At 47.1% G+C, this 18,888-nt stretch overlaps 1 protein-coding gene across 1 annotated transcript in view; it reads left to right on the top strand.

The window, feature by feature from the left end:
- The window catches only part of ALK (ALK receptor tyrosine kinase), a 667,016-nt gene that overhangs the window by 584,231 nt on the left and 63,897 nt on the right, over positions 1–18,888 (top strand). Inside the window, exon 9 of the mRNA XM_040993973.1 lies at positions 4,221–4,390. Coding sequence (XP_040849907.1) covers positions 4,221–4,390 — 170 coding nt within the window. The remainder of the gene's footprint in view (positions 1–4,220; positions 4,391–18,888) is intronic.

The raw sequence follows: 18,888 nt of genomic DNA, 5'->3' as shown, positions 1-18,888 counted from the left end.
GGTTGGGCTATAGCCCATGCTGGTCCCAACTGCCTCAGTTATAAGATTTAAGAGAGGGGGCGGGGGGAGATTGTCCTTCCTGAGAGGGATGATAAGAAAAGACTTTGGAAAAAGCAGATTTTACTTAAGGGAAAAGGAGGAGAGAGCCTATAGATGAAATAAATGAACTGAAAGCACAGAAGCAGAAAATATGCAAGGCAGGTGCAAATCTGGTGAGCAGCCCAGTATGAGACTAGTCTGGGAACCTCCATTCATTGAACTCCCAGGTGTGAAAACCTTGGCAGATCCCACTGCTCCTGCAGTCAACCTGAATACATGCCATTCTTGTGTCATCTCAAAACATGAAGTAACCTTAATACCAAATCGGGCAAAATTTACATGTTGAGTTTAAGCCAATGCTTTTTCTCCCCTCCCCATCACCCTTGGCATTCCTGCAATTGGAGAGCCAGTAATAAGTGGGATGGGGGGTGGGTTCAATGGCCCCTCGGTTCCCCACCAAGCTCTCCCTCTGCTTCCACCATCTTGCTGACTTCCCATCTCCCAGGGCTGTGAAAATAGAAAGAGAAGGGAAATAGAGGAAGTTCATCCCTGAAAGAGAAGGGGGCAGTGATCTGGCACTGGTGTGACAAGTGTTTGAGGCTTACTGCTTCTAATGCAGGGCATTTGGGAGCTTCTCTGCAGGTCTCCCCTTTTCTGACTTCCTCCACTGTGGCTGGGATGTTTTTCTCTTGACCCAGGCTTATGCACCTCCATTACAGGTGGTCACTTCTGCCTTCCCCTGTCCTTTGTGTCTCAAGATACTGGCTGCATCATTTCTGCTGTGGTCTGTTTATCCTTCCAAAGCAGCTCTCTTGGACAGCATGTCCACATGGCTCCCTGTGTATGCTTCCCCTCTTGGCTTTGTGCCACAATCATGCTTTTATTTTTGACCCAGTTGGCTCAGGGAAGACAAGCCATCTAATCCTGTCACCTCTTCTTGTTCTGCCAACAGAGCTGCTAGCCCATCAGTCTAGTTATATTTTAGGTTTTCCAGGTAGGAGATAGACAGTCATCTGCCATGCTTTCCGAACGACATGGGGTGAAGTTCTCTATGGTGTCGAGACTCCTCCCTCTGACTTGCTAGACGGAAGGAAGCATCTCACAGCCTTCTCCTTAGCAAAAGGTGAGGTGGCGCTCATGACATGCCAAAGCCTAATTCAGAAACTCTCTCTAACAGACAACCACCAGATTTTTTATATCCAAGCTTTGGGTGAATCTTCGTTCAAGTCTTCTGAAAGTCTTGCATGCCAACTTTGTACTCTCACACTTCCCTTAGGCATGCACACTATCTGCTTCCTTCATGTTTCAGCCACATCTTATTACTGTCTCATGACAGTTGCTCTCACCCCCATCAAATAGATCAGACTATAACCATCCCAGAGAACTGAAACTAACGCTGCAAAATGATGAAAAAAATGTGCCCAGAGGGACAAGAACAGGTTTTGCATTCAGAGTCTTCTGATACTAGAGCTCTTCTACCATTCTGGAATGGAGGGTGCAAGTGGCTCAGTTTCTAAATGATATGAAAAATGGTTCTCTTATGTTATAGAGGAATGTGAATGCCTTGATTTTTTTAATAGGGAATGGGAAGCCATTGAAAGTTGTTGAACTCCAGAATTACAGCTGGTGTGATAGAAATCTATAGGAAAATTTGAAAGGGAAAAACATGAGAAGGGAGAAGCATTACAGGAGACTACTAGGAGAGTACAAAAATAAATGAAAGAGGACATATTGAGAGTCATTTTGTTAAAATAATGATGAAGTGAGGCCAGAAGCCAGGTTGAAAGACTTGAGAGTGATCAACAAGGAAACCAGAGCAGAAGCTGCATCCCCATTACCCCAGATGTAAACATCTGCATGGAGGCACAGAAATGGGTGGCAAACCAGAGAAACCAGCACAATCAGCTAGAGGACTCCAGTTTCACAACAGGTGAAACCTGATCTTTACAGACAGACAGGCAGAAGGCAGAGAAAATGGCAGTGTCAAAGAAAGGAGGACCATGACTGAAAAAAACAGGGGCCAGGAAGCAGCAAAATCAGGAAAGGATGCATCATTCTGTAGGACAAGACTAGAGGAAGATGAGTGGATAAACACCTCGTAGACATGCTGCAGTAGAGAGGAAGGAGCAGGCACTGAAGGGGATTGTCCCTGGTGTAGTAGTCCATTCTTTGGAAAGTAGGAACCAAGTGAACGGATCCAGTGTTGGGGAGAAGGAGCTGGCAACATCAGCATCAGAGCAGAGTTTGAAACAACATTGTGCTGCTCCACAGTGGAGACCCTGGGACGACATTGGGTGGCAATTCCTCATCCCCCTGGTAATGCAGTGGTTGGGAAACTGGGTGTGGTTTCTCCTCTCATATCCTCCTCTCCTCCATATACAGGAAGAAGAAAAATAAAATATATAAACAATGGTCTCACCCACTATCCCCTGATCCTCAGCCCTTCCCACCCTGATCAACTATGTAAACATCATCAAAAAAAAAAGTTTAAAAAAAAAAAAACACATTGCGTTATATGTATCCAGAAATCAGCCACGAAAATCCAAAGAGGATAAGCAAGTACTGCCAGGATATCATTCGGAGCCTGGGGATTCAACAGTCTGAATTCCTAACCATCCAAATCGGCAATACTCTGTAGTCAGGGAGCAAGATAGAAATCATTCATCCATCATGATCCCAAATTGAACACCACGTGACACAGGCTGAGGGGCTGAGACAATTTAGAGTTAGCAGGGGGTAGCATTAAAATTCCCAACCAAGGCATTCAGGTAGCACAAGAGAGCCAATAAAGAAAAAAAGAAAATAATTAAATTCGGACAATTCTCCTGGGAGGTCTCAATGGAGACAAATATTTTCCACCTTGATTATGGGAAAATAGACATGGCACAAGTGAAGAGACTATGGCTATAGACAAGGCTTACCTGGCTGATGGGTCCCTATGGAACCCAATCTTATTAGATAAGGTTTGAAAGTAAGAGGGTGAAGTCTTTTGCTGTAGTGCCTCATGGTAATTAACCTCTTTAATCAAATTGTGAAGCAACCATAAGTGAGATTGTGAGACGAAAGAATATCAGAGGAAAAGGGGGTGCAATGGCTGTCAAAAATGCTTGCTGTAGAACACAGTTGACCGTTCTCTCTACAATAGCCACTTTATTACAAGATCTGAACAGGGATATGTGGGGCAATGATACAATGAAGTTGTCCTGAGTTTTAAATGTTATTTGTAGATTGTAGATTGTTCCTGTCAAACCTTCAACCTCAATTATTTTAAACACAAAGACCAGAGACCTTGTTGATGCTGTTCCTGTTCCTGAACATGACTGGGCTTCAACTTTCTTAGAAGAATTGTTACAGTTTCCTTTCAAATGCCTAGGGAGCAAGGCCACAGAAGCCTCTAACAAAGACATGATGGAAAGTCGCGATTGTAGCCACCTTGCAGCAAAATGTGCATGGCTCTTCTAAAGGCAACCATATGACATGATCTGGGTGGGTAGATTTCTATCTGGCCTTTGCCTACCAGTGGCTCAAGCATCAAGCCACAGGGTCTCCTGATGGCTCACACCTGACATGGCATCATTCACATAAGATTCTTCAACTCATCAAGGAAAGAAAATACACACATACACACACACACACAGAGATACATATCTATTCATATATGTATACACATATACAGGTATACATATATACACATACAGGTATGTAATACCTGTATATGTGTGTACATATATACATTTATACATAAACGCATTTACCTAAAGGAAATTAAGTCACAAAGTCACTTGTCCAAGGTCACAAGTAAACTGGGGCCTCAGACAAGATCCTTGGGTTACTCGGTAGGAAGTTTTGCTGAATATCTCATTGATCTTGATAGAACCTATGAAGCAGAATCTTGTGAGGTTTGGAATGACAATATCAACCCAAACAAAGTTCCAAAACTGTTCCTCTGATGTCCCAGCCCGGATCCTTGAACTTTAATGAAAGCCACTGTGGGAGACAGTGAGTAGCACCAGGCAGTAGGCGTCCAGCTGTCCTCACTGAGCGAACCTTGTCTGAGTCTCCTGTTTACAAAAAGAAAAATCCACTTTAGGCCTTAGGCTTCAGGTTTGGATTCTGGCGAAGGGACCTGAGTTTTCCCGTCAGCACTAACACTTGTCCCCTGGCTCCTCTCTCCCCGACAGCTCCGAATGGCCTGGCTCATCCGCGGAGTCCTGAAGGGAAACGTGTCCTTGGTGCTAGTGGAGAACAAGACCGGGAAGGAACAAAGCAGGATGCTCTGGCATGTTCCTCCCAGTGACGGCCTGAGCCTGTGGCAGTGGGTAGTGTTACCACTCCTCGACGTGTCTGACAGGTAGGCCTATGCCATCCCAGCATCACCATAATGCGGGTGAGGCCATGACTATTCCTTCTCCCAAGCCCCTGCAGACTTGCATGATCATTTATTCACACACACACACACACACACACACACACACACACACACACACACACCTTCTACCAGCTGCCAAGAACACAAGGGCCTCCAGGGGCTTTTGCTGCTCATGAACACTTGTCTCCCATCTCCCTGGTCTGGCCCCCTTCACTCTGTCTCCGCACATCTGTAGGGATCCACAGAAAGAAAGAAAACTCAACAATGCATGTTTGTTTTTTAAAGGAATTTATTAGTACATTAGATTCTGAGGATCACAGCAAGTACATCAAATGATAATTACTAATATAGAACTCCCATTAATTCTCATGCTAATATAATATTAACACAAACATGTTCCGGATAGTTCATAGATACAGTTCTTATTTGTTTATTATTATTATTATTATTATTATTATTATTATTATTATTACTACCATTTTTTGATTAATCATGATAATTACATGGTTGATCAACAATACATGTTATCCCTAAATAACAGTGAGGCTTTACATGTGTGTAGAATTTTCTCTTGGGGATTTTGTCTGACACTCCCATTTGACATTTATTTTTCTGTACTAATAAGAAAGCCTACGAGGTAAGACAGGGTGGAACTTACTACCATCATTCCATGTTCCTGTCTTTTTACAAAAGGAGAAACTGAAAATCAAGGAGATGAAGTGCTGGCCCCACTCACACCTAAGGTTCTGTGAGGCTGATCCAGAAACAGGCTAGCCAAAGAGTAGGGCCTGGGTCCTATTTGGATTCTTCCTAGTGGCCTCTGTAAGCTTGAAAGATCTTTGATTTATTTGGGCCTCGGTTTCCTCACCTTTAAGCTGAAAGCATTGGACTGGCAGCTTATCAACTCGGCACGACTCTGAAATGGAGCTGAACCTGTGGAGTTCAGCTGCCACTCAGCTCCCCAGGATGGCACTACTATGCCACCTGCAGTCAGCCTGAAGCAGACTGTGCTGGAGTGAAGATGAGCTGGCACAACAGCATCACGTGACCTCTGAGTCTGCTGTTTCCAGCAGCTCGTACCTGGAGTTGTGCTGCCATAGGCTGGAGGCACTGCCCTCACTCCGAGCACTGCCTGTCTATCCTTCCGATGTAGATGCGTCCTTGGGTCTCCAAGAGGCTCCGCGTCTGCAGGACTAATGGTCTGAATCAAGCAGAAGAGGAGGGAGGTGTGGGCCCTACTCACCAGAAGTCAGTGTTTTTTCCCTTTGGGGTTGTGGGAACAAGAAGGTGATGCCGATCCCTCCTTTGGGAGATGAAAAAATAATTCCGATGAATCAGAAGAGTTTTTTTATTTCTCTCCAATCCAGCAGTTTCTCTCCATTACATAGCCACTCCAGGGGATTGGAAGTAAGTGAGATGTTGACTGTGTTCACTGGCATCCATTGAAGTTTCATTTGAAGGGGACTTTGCCCTCAGTCTCCCTCCTCCCCGTTGAAGGTCATTTACCAGACTGACATTTCCAATCCTGGTACTGCAGCCAAACTGTCCAGTGGGAATTCAAAAGCCAGGTCAGTTGGATGACAACTTATGACCTAATAAGTATGCAATTACAGCAAACAAAGATGCTATCATCCTCAGAAGCCTACACACTCTGACACACTGGTACAGGGAGCTGCCCTCCTCAAGCTAAAGATGGCATGGGGGGACAGCAAGACTCGGAGGCAGAATGAGGCAAGCATTTTGCCCTTGCCACTTTTAAGCTAGATTATAGCTGTAAGTGGCTCATGAAACTGAGCAAACACTCCAGATGAGAGTGCACAGGCTTCAGCATCAGAGAGTCCCACTGGCTCAGCCACGTACTCATGTGTGACCTCAGCCAATTACCTAACCTCTCTGAGCCATGGCATCCAAACTTGTCAGATGAGAATAATCATGGTACACTTTCCCAGACCTGCCATCAAACTAGATGAAGTGACTCAAAAGGAGCTCTACATGGTAGATCATCAATGAATTTTAGTTCCTGCTTTTTCCATCCCTGTTTCTTGGTTATGGAGTCTCAGTAATCATTTATTGAGCAACAAGCAAAAATCACAACCACCACAAACCACAAGCCATAGTCTATGAAATAGAAATAACAGCATCCTCTCTTAGATTTAAGGAAGTAGAGTACTGGATAAACTGACTGGCCTACACTAAATACTTCTCAGTAGTAGCAACTACACTTTAACTGTGAATCTATCTTCCCCCACCAAACACCTCAAAAGAGTGTGGATGGCCAATTTAACGTTATAACCAGTCCTGCAACCTTAAGCTAAAGCCTGGAGTGTGTGGCCATAAATATTCTGCTGACTCTTTATAAGACGTTTTGATGAAAGAGGAGCAACACTCACCCCCTTCCCTCATCCTTGCAGGGAGACTGAACTGAACTGTCAAAGAGGTGGGGTACAAAGAAGGGAGTTAGAGACGACAAATAAAAGTAGGTGGAAAGTACATGGATGAGACACAAGGGCCAACTGCTTTGCTCCCACCCCTGAGAAAGGTATTAGTACCTTGCACCACATGCTCATACCCCAAGAAGCTCCTTCAGGCATCTTTGGGCTTATGCTATTCAGCACCTGGCTGGTGGACAGCGCCCCACTCTGGCCCTTTATTTCCTAAAGGACTGCCCCAACTCCTTTTGTTGTTGTTGTTGTTCGTTTGTTTGTTTGTTTTTAATCTTTATCTATTTATTATTATTATCATTTTATGATACAGTTAAAAAGGCTCCTGGGATTTCCCTTATCCCCTCCCCAATTCCCCCTTCCCACCTAGTTCCCCTATGTCATTACTAAAGTATGATTCTTCATACCAATTCACTTCTTTCCCAGGCTCCCCAACCTCCATGTATCACAAAGTTCTTTAAAACAAATTTGTTAGGGCTTAGGGTTTAGTTCTAAAGGGCACCCACGTTCTAGTCCATGGGAATTAACTTGAGTAAACTTTCCAGACTTTGGAATTCTTTCCATGACTTCCTTTCAGAATGACTTCCCAACCCAAACATCTCCAGCCCTTTCTTAGACCATTCTTCCTCTCTCTTCTAGCTGGTAACTATGCTGAACTTCTTTCTCAGGTGTTCCAGGCTAACTTCTTACCTCTAGGTGTTTGCCATGTTTGCACCTACAGTATATCCCCATGCTCTCTGTGGCAATCCGTAGCTCTTCACTCTCTCTAACATACACGCTAATGGTGAAGGGAGATGCCTGATAAGTATCTATTTTCCTAAATCTCTAGTATCATGCCCAACACATAGTATACCCACTAAATACGTGTTGGCAGAGTAAGGTATTGAGGTAAATTGCATGTGTTCCTAAATTTAGGCTGAAATCACTGAGAATTTCATTTCAAATCCTTCTAACGTTCTGCCTCTGTTCAACCCACGACAAAACAGATAAAATAGCTATTTAACAAACACTACTGAGAAGTGTTCTGTATATCAAAGTAACACGCGTGTCTCATCAGATGAAGAATTCTCCCTTAGCAGCTTGCCTGGTACCCAGGCGTTCTTTGTCTGTGGTCACTGTCTTGTCTAAATCATTTTGTAAGAAAGACTTTGATGTTAATTGTGTGCCCTGATCCTTGAGAGTAGAGAGAACCAAAGCTGAACACTGGAGACAAAAGAGCTCTTGTCACATTGCTCCCAGTACATAGCATTCCTGTAGAGGCTTGGGGAGTGTTCCACAGGTATAAAAAAGCTGGTGACGGCGAGACATGAAACCACGAAACGATGTTTCATCTGTCTGCTTACAAACATGCAAAGTGTTAGGAGTAATGTAATGGTCTTTCATCATGTTGAAATTAAGTCATCTGTGCAGTCATATAATAAAGAATAACAAGGAAAAATCTTCAAGAGCATTGCCCAAGGTGTTTTGAGCAGTAGTTACATCCCTGGAATGCAGATACAGGCTCTCAAGGTAACTGTGAAGGACACCAATCCAGATATTGGCTAGATACGTGCTTACACGTTATCTCTCACATTTGTGTAACTATTTCTCTCACTTTCTCCCCAATTCATCAGGCTCTCCCCTTCACAATTGCCACTCTTTCTACTGGAATTATTTCTATCCTTTATCAAAATGAAAGCAAGGCAAGGTTTTTCTTCGGAGTCAGCCTTGCAAGGACAGACCCCCAGGTTTTCTTCTTTATACTCATGTAGCTCACGTGAACAAAATACAACGTTCCCCACCATCCTAAGCCCTGACACGCTTAGCAAGCAGAAGCAGTTCTAAGTTCAACTCATTAGGAGATTGGCTTGGAAAGGCCATGGCTCAAGCAAATCATATCCCACAAATCGCTGAAGTAGTCCATTCAGCTGGAAAGCACTTGGCTTATCACACCTGTGTAGGCTCTCCTCGCCAGCACTGTCATAAGGAAGGCTGTTAGCCAGACACTACACTCATCATCTAACTAGAAAAAAACAATCTCTGTGGAGATATTTAGATTCCCTGTTCCTTTCATCTCCTTTGTCCTAAATAAGTGGTATGTTTCACAAATAGGACTTTTAAATGAGTTCGGTTAAGCTGAGGGTTATGTCTTCACAGTTTTAGACCACAAAGTGCCATAGAGCTAAAATTGTTTTTACCTGCATCAATTTTCATCACCCGCAGAATCCGCATTTTATGTGGGATTCCATCAATAACAGTGGCCTCCCATGTGTGGCATCTTTTTGTAATGAAAAAGACAATGGGGAGGGGTGCACTTTGCTTGCATGTTCTTTAATGTTTAGAGAAGGAGTAGATTCAAGTAAGTGCAAAATCAGATTTCAGAATTCAGCTTTTCAGGAAAAACTGTGTTAAGCTTACACTTTTAGAAACAGAATCACAATTTCGTGATAGAGTGACAGAAGAGTTTAAAATGACGGTCACTAGGGCTGGCATCTATTGGTGCTTACTGTGGGCCAGACATTGCAGCCAATGCTTAACATGTATATTATCTCATTTCATTCTGAAAACATGGGCAGGCATTGTGGCTGGTGCTTGGGACACACACACCCTGTACTGCAGTGTCTGTTCAAGTCCCAGTTACCCCACTTCCTGAATCGCTTCCTGCTAATGCATCCTTGGTAGCAGAAGAGGGTGGCTCCAGTGCTTGGGCCTATCCACCCACATGGAAGGCCAAGCTAGAGTTCCAGGTTCCCGGCCGCAGCTTCGCCCAGACCTGTCAATTGCAGGCATGTGGCAGGATGAACCAGTGGCTGGAAGATCTCTCTGGGCCACTCTGTTACTCTGCCTTTCAAATCAATGAAAGTAAGTAGATGAAATTTACAATACAAAATTAATTAAATAGAATCTTAACAGCCCCTTGAAGTTGATCCTATAATTAATGCTCTTTCTTATTCAGGCTCCTGGGGCTGGAATGATGGCAAACTTGCCCTTTACCTGCAGGTTCTTCAGGTTCCTCTGGTCCTCAGTACTGCCCCAGGAGAGGATGCTTAGTGCTAGGTAGGCAGGCAACTTCATAAATGGTAGCCATTGTTATGAATGAAATATTTTTGGTACTAGATTCTTTTTAGGAAACATCTCTTGTTCATATTGGATTAACTTACTGTTTTCCATGCCCCCTGAAGCCCATTATCTTCATCCCCACCAGTGCCTCCTAATGAAAACCATTGCCCCACCTAACCCCACCCTGCCAGCTGACCCTCCTTCATGCCCTCAGAGGGAGCTGCAGTGCCACAAAAGGGGGATTCACCAGTTCCTTCCAGGCCATAGTGCCCCCTCCATGCCACTTTCTAGGAGACTCCTCTAGCATTCCTTTGTCCTCAATCCAAACAGCAGCCTAGCTCCTGACAGGCACTTGTTTCCTAGCAAATGCATCAATGTCACCACATGTAACCAAGGTATCAACATAAGGCATATAGCTACACTTGCAGCAGACTGTCCTGAGTTTAAGAATGAAGTTCACCAAGGACTGACACAGGCAATCCAGCAGGGAGGTCAGAGAGTTGTACCAGGTAGAGCCTTTCTCTGGCCCTAGAAGGGCACAGCAGAGGGGCAGGCGTTCTTCCCCTACAAGTTTCTCTTTGTAACTGGTGACTCCCCAAGGGGCCATGAGGCATGGGTGCCACACCCTTGCAAGTTCTCCCACCACCTGCCAAGATCTGGCAGCTGCTGCTCCTCCGCTGGGCAGCTGCTCCCATTGCCATAGTGGCTTCCACGCCTGCTCGGTCTCTACACACAGCAGCCATACACCTGACCCCACGGCTGCTTTCCCCTTCACCTCTCGAGGCACTCTCAGCCCCAGAGCTCTGGACAGTGAAGATAGCTGTCACTCCCCATTTCCAGGTGAGAAGACTAAAACCCAGAAGGGCTCAGTTTAACACACTAAGTTCCTACAGGTCATTCAACATAATAGCCCCTGGGGAGAGGTTCCGCTTCCATCACTTTCCACTTCCCAGGCAGCAGCTACTGGAGATTCTCAAGCATAAAACAGTGCTAATCTTCCAAGTCATCCAGGCATTATGTAGGTGTTTCTGCAGCCTGCGTTTACTGCCCTATTTCATGCCAGGTCACATGCTTCCCTGGGTAAGTGATGCAGCTTCCCTGGGTAAGGGGTGCCATCCTACAGGAGGGTGCTGGCAGGACTACAAGCCTGTGGCCTGGCAGAATCTGAATTCCTAAGAGGATAAGGGGTAGGGGCCCCTGACTTGGACATGCGTAGGCACCTCTTCTCTAACTGCCATGTGAGGGCTCCCCCTGCTGGACATACCCAGGCCAACAGGAACAGAACACTGGCGGCCACATTCCATGAGCCACCATTTGTCTACTGTTTACCCTTGGTAGACATACAGTGGGAATTAGCCCCGAGTAGCCCCTCTTCCCCCTAGTCTACAGATTAAGAGATGGGTGGGGCAGGAGGAAGTGGGTTTTGCCGCTGCCCCTCCTGAAGAAGGTCTGATTGGCCTGAGCACACACATGCAAGCAAATTCCATTACTGCCATACAGTAAGGGAAGAGACAAAAGGCCCACTCTTTTCCTGCTGTGTCGGCACATGTACCCAGAGCTGTAGAGGCTGGGGCTTTACTGCTGGCAGACATCAGGCTGGGTAGGTGCTTTGAACTAGGGGGAAATGATAGCTTCAGAGGCAATTTAAAACCCTTCCTATACACATTCAATTTTATACTCCAGACCTTCCAGCAAGGGAGGTGGAAACAGCAGCCTGCCAAGCTGACAGGACTTGGGTAGGGCAGAGCTCTCCCTGAGCCCCAGGTCTCTGCCTTTCAGGTCTATGACAGGAGAAGGGGAAGTGAGTTCTCTCACCAAGCCACGGCCTTGTCATCCTAGTCAGATCCTGGTACCCTCAGGTTGTCAGTGAGAAATGGCGGCTCACTGTTAGCAAGTAGCAGATCAGGATCCAAGGCACAATTTGGTAGCAACCTCTATTAAAGACAATTGGGGCTAATTTGGGGATAGCAGATTAATCCTCTGCCTGCTGGCACTGACATTCTATATTTCATGTCCTGGGTGTTCTACTTCCCGATTCAGCTCCTTGCTTACAGCCTGGGAAAACAGCAAGGAATAGCCCAAGTCCTTGGGTACCTGCACCCATGTGAGAGATTCCAGAGGGATCCTGGCTCTCAGCTTTGGACCGGCCCAGCTCTGGCCACTGCAACCATTTGAAGAGTGAACCAGAGGATGAAAGACCTCTCACACTGAAAAATAAATATTTAAAAGGCAATGAAACAATGCTGTCACATCCAAAAAAAAAAAAGGAACTCACCTGGCTCTCAAAGGACAACAAGCCATGGATGTAAGCGGGTAACAGCTGCTGGTATCAGAGAGCTTTGACAGCAGAGCCTGGGCCCGGCATACCTGGACACTCTGCACCTGCAGGGTCCATCCCTCAGTGGAAGGATTCTGCAAAGGACTCTGGCCTACCAGAGCAAGCCAGGTACAACCTTGGTAGCACTGGGCTGCCAAATGGGTCATTAGGACAGGCATGAGGCCCAGAACATGACACTGAAGCTAAAGCCTGGCAAGGCAGCACAGTAGAGCACTAACAGCCTCCCTCTGCCCCCGAATGCATCCTCCTTGCTCAGTCCTGTCCCTGGTCCTGTAGTAATCCAGAGGGGGCAGCAGAGGAGAGGATAGCAGAGTCCTGCAGCCAGCCAGCGGCACAGTTCACCCATCACCACAATGCCACAAGCAGGGCAGTTCCCAGCTCAGCCATACCAGGTACCTTGAGCACACCTAAGGACCTAAGCTTGTCCTGCATTGTGTGTTAGTTGAAATCACATTGCCTGAAGTAACAGTAAACCTCCATTCCTGGAAGGTGTATAAAAAGAAATGCATGGTTGTGTAATGAAAGCTGAGTGTGCTGGTTCGTGGGTGGCCTTCTACACAGTCATTCAGGGACCCAACTCCTTCCACCCTGTGGCTCCACCCTCGTCTACAGCCTGGGGATCCTTTGCATTCAGCCAGACAGTGGGGAAATGGTAGAGGGGAAGTTTTTTTTATGAGTCATTACTTCTGCTAACTTTTCATATGAGATGCCAGTGATGCAAGCAGAAGATTAACTTGATAAGCCACACGCCCAAACCATCGGCAAGCATATCTTAAGTTCCAGTTAAGCACAGAGAATGGAATGAGGTCTAACCATCCTCGGTCACAGGGTCTGCATCTTGGTGAGGACATACAGGGGCAACCAGGACCACATGAGCTTTGTGCAGGGTTGACACATCACAGCCAATGTTCTGATGGTATAGGGAGCCTCCGGATCCCAAAGCAGTCTGAAGTCATTGTGAAGAAAGGGGGCATATTGTCAAGTGACCCTTGGGGGAAATTCTGGTCATAGAAAACAGACAAGGGCAAGGCATTTCAACATGACCGTGAGAGCCAGTGGAGACTTACAAGCGTGATATTTTCTGTGCATCCAACAACTGCCAAGTAGCTTCTAGTGGAGGGCTCTCAGCCCTGTCCTTGGGAGAGGGTGAATGTGCATATCCCATCATGTCTTGTGAAGACTGAGCTTTGGATGAGGAGATAGGTTGAGACAGGTGGGAAAAAAGAGTTTGCAGATTGGTGGGGGCTCTTGGGAGGGACCGGATGTGGAATGGGGAAGGTCAGATCAGGCTTGGAAGGGAGGTGGGATAGGAGGTTAAGTAGAAGACCCTTGCACTACTGCCTTCCCATGGCATCACAGGCTCGGGATAGCCATGGATCAGCCTTTATACAAGAGAGGAAGAGATGTAGTGATGGCTGAGTGTGCATGGGCAACCAGGTGTTGAAATGTACAAACCAAGCACTCTTGACTCTGGAAGGATCTGGCTCTGTTTCTTTCTCATAAAACATCCCAGATCATTGTAGCAAGGAGTAGATTAGCAATTCTGAGCTTTAAATCCTATTTCTAAGGCTGATTTACTGTGACATTTAGGACAACTTACTGCTTTTGAATGCTACGTTGTCTCAATCAAGAGTGCAAAGCAGTAAGACAGATCCAGCCCATGAGCCCAATTACTCAGAATGGCACCCAGCAAACCCTATTAGAATAATAGGATGTTTGGATATGCCCAACATTTTCTTGGTAACATCCCTAGCTCAGCTTACAAGGCAACAGATGTGTGTGTGTTGTTTCTAACCCTAAATGCCTCTGAAAACGTAGCCTTTGTTCTCAGCCCCGTCTCTCCCTACGCACAAAGTCTGCAATTCGGGGGGTAATTGGGCTTCTGCTATTAGAAGCAAAATGGAATCTATTACTCTCTATTCTGTCCTCTAGGAACCTCATCAACACTCGTGGCTTCTCCCCTCCCACACAGGTGGCTCATTCATCCTTACTCTCCCCCACCCCGCTCCTGTACCTGGCTCCTGGCTGCCCCATCCATATCCCCCAGTGCGGCCCCCACCTGCACACCCCACTCAAGGACAATACTTCTGTCCCTAACTCCATCGTGTTCCTAGACCTGCAGCACTTCAGTGTCTCTCCTGGCTCCTCCTCTTTCACTGCCCAGATACAGTGTCTTCTCATCCTAAACTGTGGCTAGTCTAGCTCAGCAGGGGGAAGAACTAAAAGGAACTTCAGAGACCCTTGCTCAGGGAATAATGGGAACTGCACCGCAGTTTGAAATCCTCAAAGAGAAGGTCCGCATCTCCACCATCTCAGTACTCCCAGCAGTAGGTGTGTCTGCCCCATCGTAGGGACTCAAATCATCACAGCTGAGCGACAAAGGGGGCCATACACAACTCATGTCAGTGCCAAGGAAACACAGGTCCCTAATAAAGACACACCGTAAAGCAGGAATGATGCAATTGAATCCTCGGTGCTGAAGGAAGCTTCCCCTGTGAAAACACTCATGCCATATGTATGTTTTAAAGCAGTATGGCACCCAGAAAGCTTCAGCGATTTGTCCCATTAATCCGCATTCCAGTCTTTAATGCTTTCTACTATTTGAAACCCAGCCCCACCAAGCAGAAAAGGCAATGAGGTTCACTCTCAAACGATGTTTTTTTGTCAGGAGAGAAGGGAGCTAGAAACCCCTCACTCTTCCTACTGTTGAGAGTACCAGCATCCCTGGTGCCATCTCAGCCCTCCAAGCCACAAGCCAGCACGGCAACAAGGGACAGAGGAAGAAGCCAGGCCTGGAAAAGCTGTGTTCTGAGAAGCTTAGAGTGGGCATCCCAAGTCTGTTAAGAAGAATGGAGGTGGGGGCTCTCTGACTGCTTAAGACTGAATGAGAGTAAAGAAGTTGGGTCACTGTAAGGAAGAAGAGGCCTGAGTCCATCACAGCTTGTCTCTGGGGACATGTCATGTCAGACAGTGCTCCCAAGAGCATCCTGGGTGCTCATCCTCTTTCTTTCTCTCTCCTCCCCCAACCCTCATATGATTCTTTCAGGGCACTTGGCAATTCAAACCTGCTGGTCAGGTGCACAGGTACTTCCCCTGATAGAGCAGGACTCCCCTCAAAATGCAAGATTCCCTTTTAGCCTTTCCTGCATCAAAGAGTTAGGTCCAGGAAGAGCTGAATAGAAAGGAAAGACTGGAAGCTCACTAGGGATGGGCCTCCCCCACCCTACAATCTAGTATGACATCCCTGCCGCAGGCCAGCGTGTGACATGCCAGAGGGAACCTTTCACCCCCAAGAGCAAGAGCCAGCTCCTGGCACTGTGAAGGACCTGGGTGATTCTCTATAGCTGCCCAGCTTCCAGAGGGGCACCCTCATCCAGCCAGAGAGGAAACCAAGTCCAGAGGTGATGGAGGACAACTGAGAGTGACACTGAGTTACGAGTGATGCTTCCACCTCCTGCAGGTGGTCACAAATGTCCACTTCATCCCTAGTTCACTCAGCAGAAACTCGTCTCCCAGAGCCAGAACATACATAGCCAGCCCTGGCCTTGTGCAGCCCAGCCATGTCTGCTCCGTGCTGCCTGTCAGCCCTTCGTCTCACAGTAACCGAAGTCAACCACATCCATGATAGGATGGAGGTGGCTGGGGTTTTTCATAACATACATTATTCTGATAGGAATCCATACCGCCGCCCAGGCCTCGTGACAGTACATTTTAGAAGATTTTCTGCAGAGCAAATCAACTGCACAGTGAGAAATTGGAGAAAGTATTTCTCCTTGGCAGTTTCTGCCAGCTTCATTCTAAGCAGCCAGAACCCACAGGAGCCCCAGCTGCGAGAAGGATGCAGGGCGCCAGCTCCTCCCAGCCCCACTAAGTGGCCAATGGAGAAATCTCAAACTCTGTCCATCCTTGGATGCTTTCTACCCAGGCTCAGCCCTTCTTTCCTGCTCTCTCCAAGGCACTACTATTCCCTGGTCCACATTCAGACTACACACCTTTTTGTCAGCTACTTAAAGTCATTAAGTGAGCTTAATTGGGTTTGTCAATCCCTAAGGCAGGCAGGGCAGACAAGAAGGCATTCTCTCTGCTGCCCATTAACAGTCTGTTGTCTGTGCGAGGTGATGCATTGCCTGCGCTGAGCGCCAGCAGCATCAGCATTTCCTAAGCAGGGATCTGCCTGTGGGTCCGTGAGGCTCCCCGTTCCAAAGCTGCCCCCTCTCTATCTGGTCCACAGCCCACATAGCCACCTCCCAGATTCCCCCTGGGCCAATTTTCAACAGGCTTCTCCTGAAAGCTGAGCGAGCTAGGCGAGGCAGGGAGGATGCATTTGTTATTCAAAGGCAGGCTCCAACCAAGATCTCTAGCCAAGTCTGTTTGAGCAACAAGCTCCAAACCCCACAGGCTAGAAAAAGAGAAAGAACGACAACAACTCAAGCCATCAAAAGCATCTACTTGAGGGAAAAAAAAAAAAAAAGAACTGAGCAGATAGAAACCATTAAGGGGCAGGGAGCAAAATTCCCACTGCTTAAGCAGAAAACAGGAGGAGCACCTGCTTTATTCTTCAATAATATAGACCAGTGGTAGAGAGAGGGAGGAGCCCAGAGAGCAGGACTCGCCTCTGCTCCTTAGCCAAGCTGCCCACAAAGAGGAAGGGACAAGTTCTCTTTGCCATTGGATCTCAGAATCCTTTTCCCCAACCAGAGGAAAGGCTTTGGGTTCAAGGAAGACCCTTTGGGTTTCTTAGCAGCACCTGCAATCTGGACCTTGCTTCCCTTCCATCCCAGAAAAGTCCAGCTCATGAGGGCAAGAACTTTTCCCTCAGCCCTGGACTCGTCCACCTGGTCTAGGCCACTCGGTCCTAGAGTGGCCAGCCCACAAGACCTGGCTGACTCTGAGGAGTGACTTGGGATCTGCATTTTGGAGGGACTCAGCAGAAAAGAGAGGTTGACCAGAAACATAGATTTAAGGAAGTCTTGCCCATGCCTAGCAGGAGCCGACTCTTCACCTAAAGTTTGGATAAAAGCACACTACCAGGTACTGTCCAGCCTAGAGGAGCCTGACCCTAGATGGGCCAGAGCCCCACCAAAAAGCAACCCTCAGACTGGTCCTGCTGTCCCCTCCATGGCCCATCACCTACTTGCCCCTTCAGCCCTGCCTTCCACACCCCACTATGGACCACTTCCATGCCCTCTTCACCACTCCTGTTGCTTCCATGGGCCTCTGGAGTCTGTTTCCCTTGGGGAAGGGTAGGCAGTGTGGCCCCTGGGTGGACTGAGGCAGCATGATGATTTTCCACGTTGCCATCTGATTGAGGCTTCGCTGATTGTTAGGAGTGTTCCTGACTCAAAATATGTGCAATTCCCAGTGTCAATCAAAGTCTTCTAAGCAGCAGCTGCCACTGCCATCGCCTCACAGAACACTTTAGAAACTCGTGTATTTAGAAACTATGCCAAGCCCAGCTTGCATCATCCCATCCATTCTAAGAGGCCTAGTGGCTGCAAGAGAACTTTAGGGCTGTAGGCTCTTGGTACTGAAGAAGGAAGGCAGAGAGAAGGAGAGTGGAGATAGCAGGGAGGGGAGGGACACGTACAACTTTCCTAGAAGGTCCCTGAAGAGGTCCTGGCCCTAGCTCCCCTGCCCTACAGAATGTTTGTATCGTTTATTTACTCTGGCACAGCCCTCCAGGCCCTGTTGGAAGGTATGTCCTAGAGGCAGTTCAGCAGGGAGATCAGCCTTGCCCCATCCCTTTGGCTTCCCCCTCCTCTCCCATGTCTCCAGCCACCCCCATGGCCTAAAGGTGGTGGATTAGGAGGTTGTACCCTAGGATAGAGAGTAAGAGAAGGAGGCAGTGTGATCGCTTGCCCACTGGGGTGCAGGAACATTGGGTAGCTGTGCCTTCTTGATGTTTCCACCCAAATACAGGGTTCTCTCTATTCAGCCCCCTTTTGCAGAACCCCACAACCTGTTGGAGGAGGTGCTATCAGATTCTTAAAACTGAATCTGCTCACCCAGAGCACAGAAAACCAATCACTATGATAGCAGGATAGTAGAAAAAAGTAGATATTCATTTGCAGGGTGCAGAACAAGGAGCCAGGTAGCTATGGCTTAATTCCCAGGCTCCCAGAGGAGTTAGGGGTAAAGGTTTTTTTAGGCTAAAATTGAGGCTGAGGGATCCATGTTCAGTTCGTGTGCAAGTTCCCAGTTGGCCAGTGGAGCTCATGAGCTCATGATCTTTTGATGTGTCAGTGATGCCATGTTTTTTAAGGAATTTTTGTGATGGCCAAATGGGCTTCAGTTGTTGCGGGGTTGACACACAGTTGCAAGTGGCAGTTACCCAGTTACTTTCTGCCCCAGGCCTGGAATTCCCCAAACAGACCCTTCCAGACAACACTGGCCATTAGGGTTTTGTCTATTGGAGAAGTAAAATGGCTTCTTGAATCCGGTCATTAAAACTTTGTCCTGCCAGCTGTACCACTCCATCAATTCAGTGAATTCCTGCTGATTTTCATAGACGAGTGAGAACACTTTGGGCTAAGGGGCTGGATCCCTGTGATATTTTGCCTGGTGCCCTAAAGGACTCTTGAATAGACTTCTGTTTCACTTCTTTGTAACAACAGATGCTTCTTGGAAGCTGCACTTCTCAGGCATTTCCATCTGCTTTAAAG

This window comes from Ochotona curzoniae, unplaced genomic scaffold, assembly GCF_017591425.1.
Source record: "Ochotona curzoniae isolate NIBS_2020 unplaced genomic scaffold, NIBS_Ocur_1.0 contig_883, whole genome shotgun sequence".
NCBI classification, from domain to species: domain Eukaryota; kingdom Metazoa; phylum Chordata; class Mammalia; order Lagomorpha; family Ochotonidae; genus Ochotona; species Ochotona curzoniae.
This window is presented reverse-complemented; position numbering and strand designations above follow the sequence as displayed.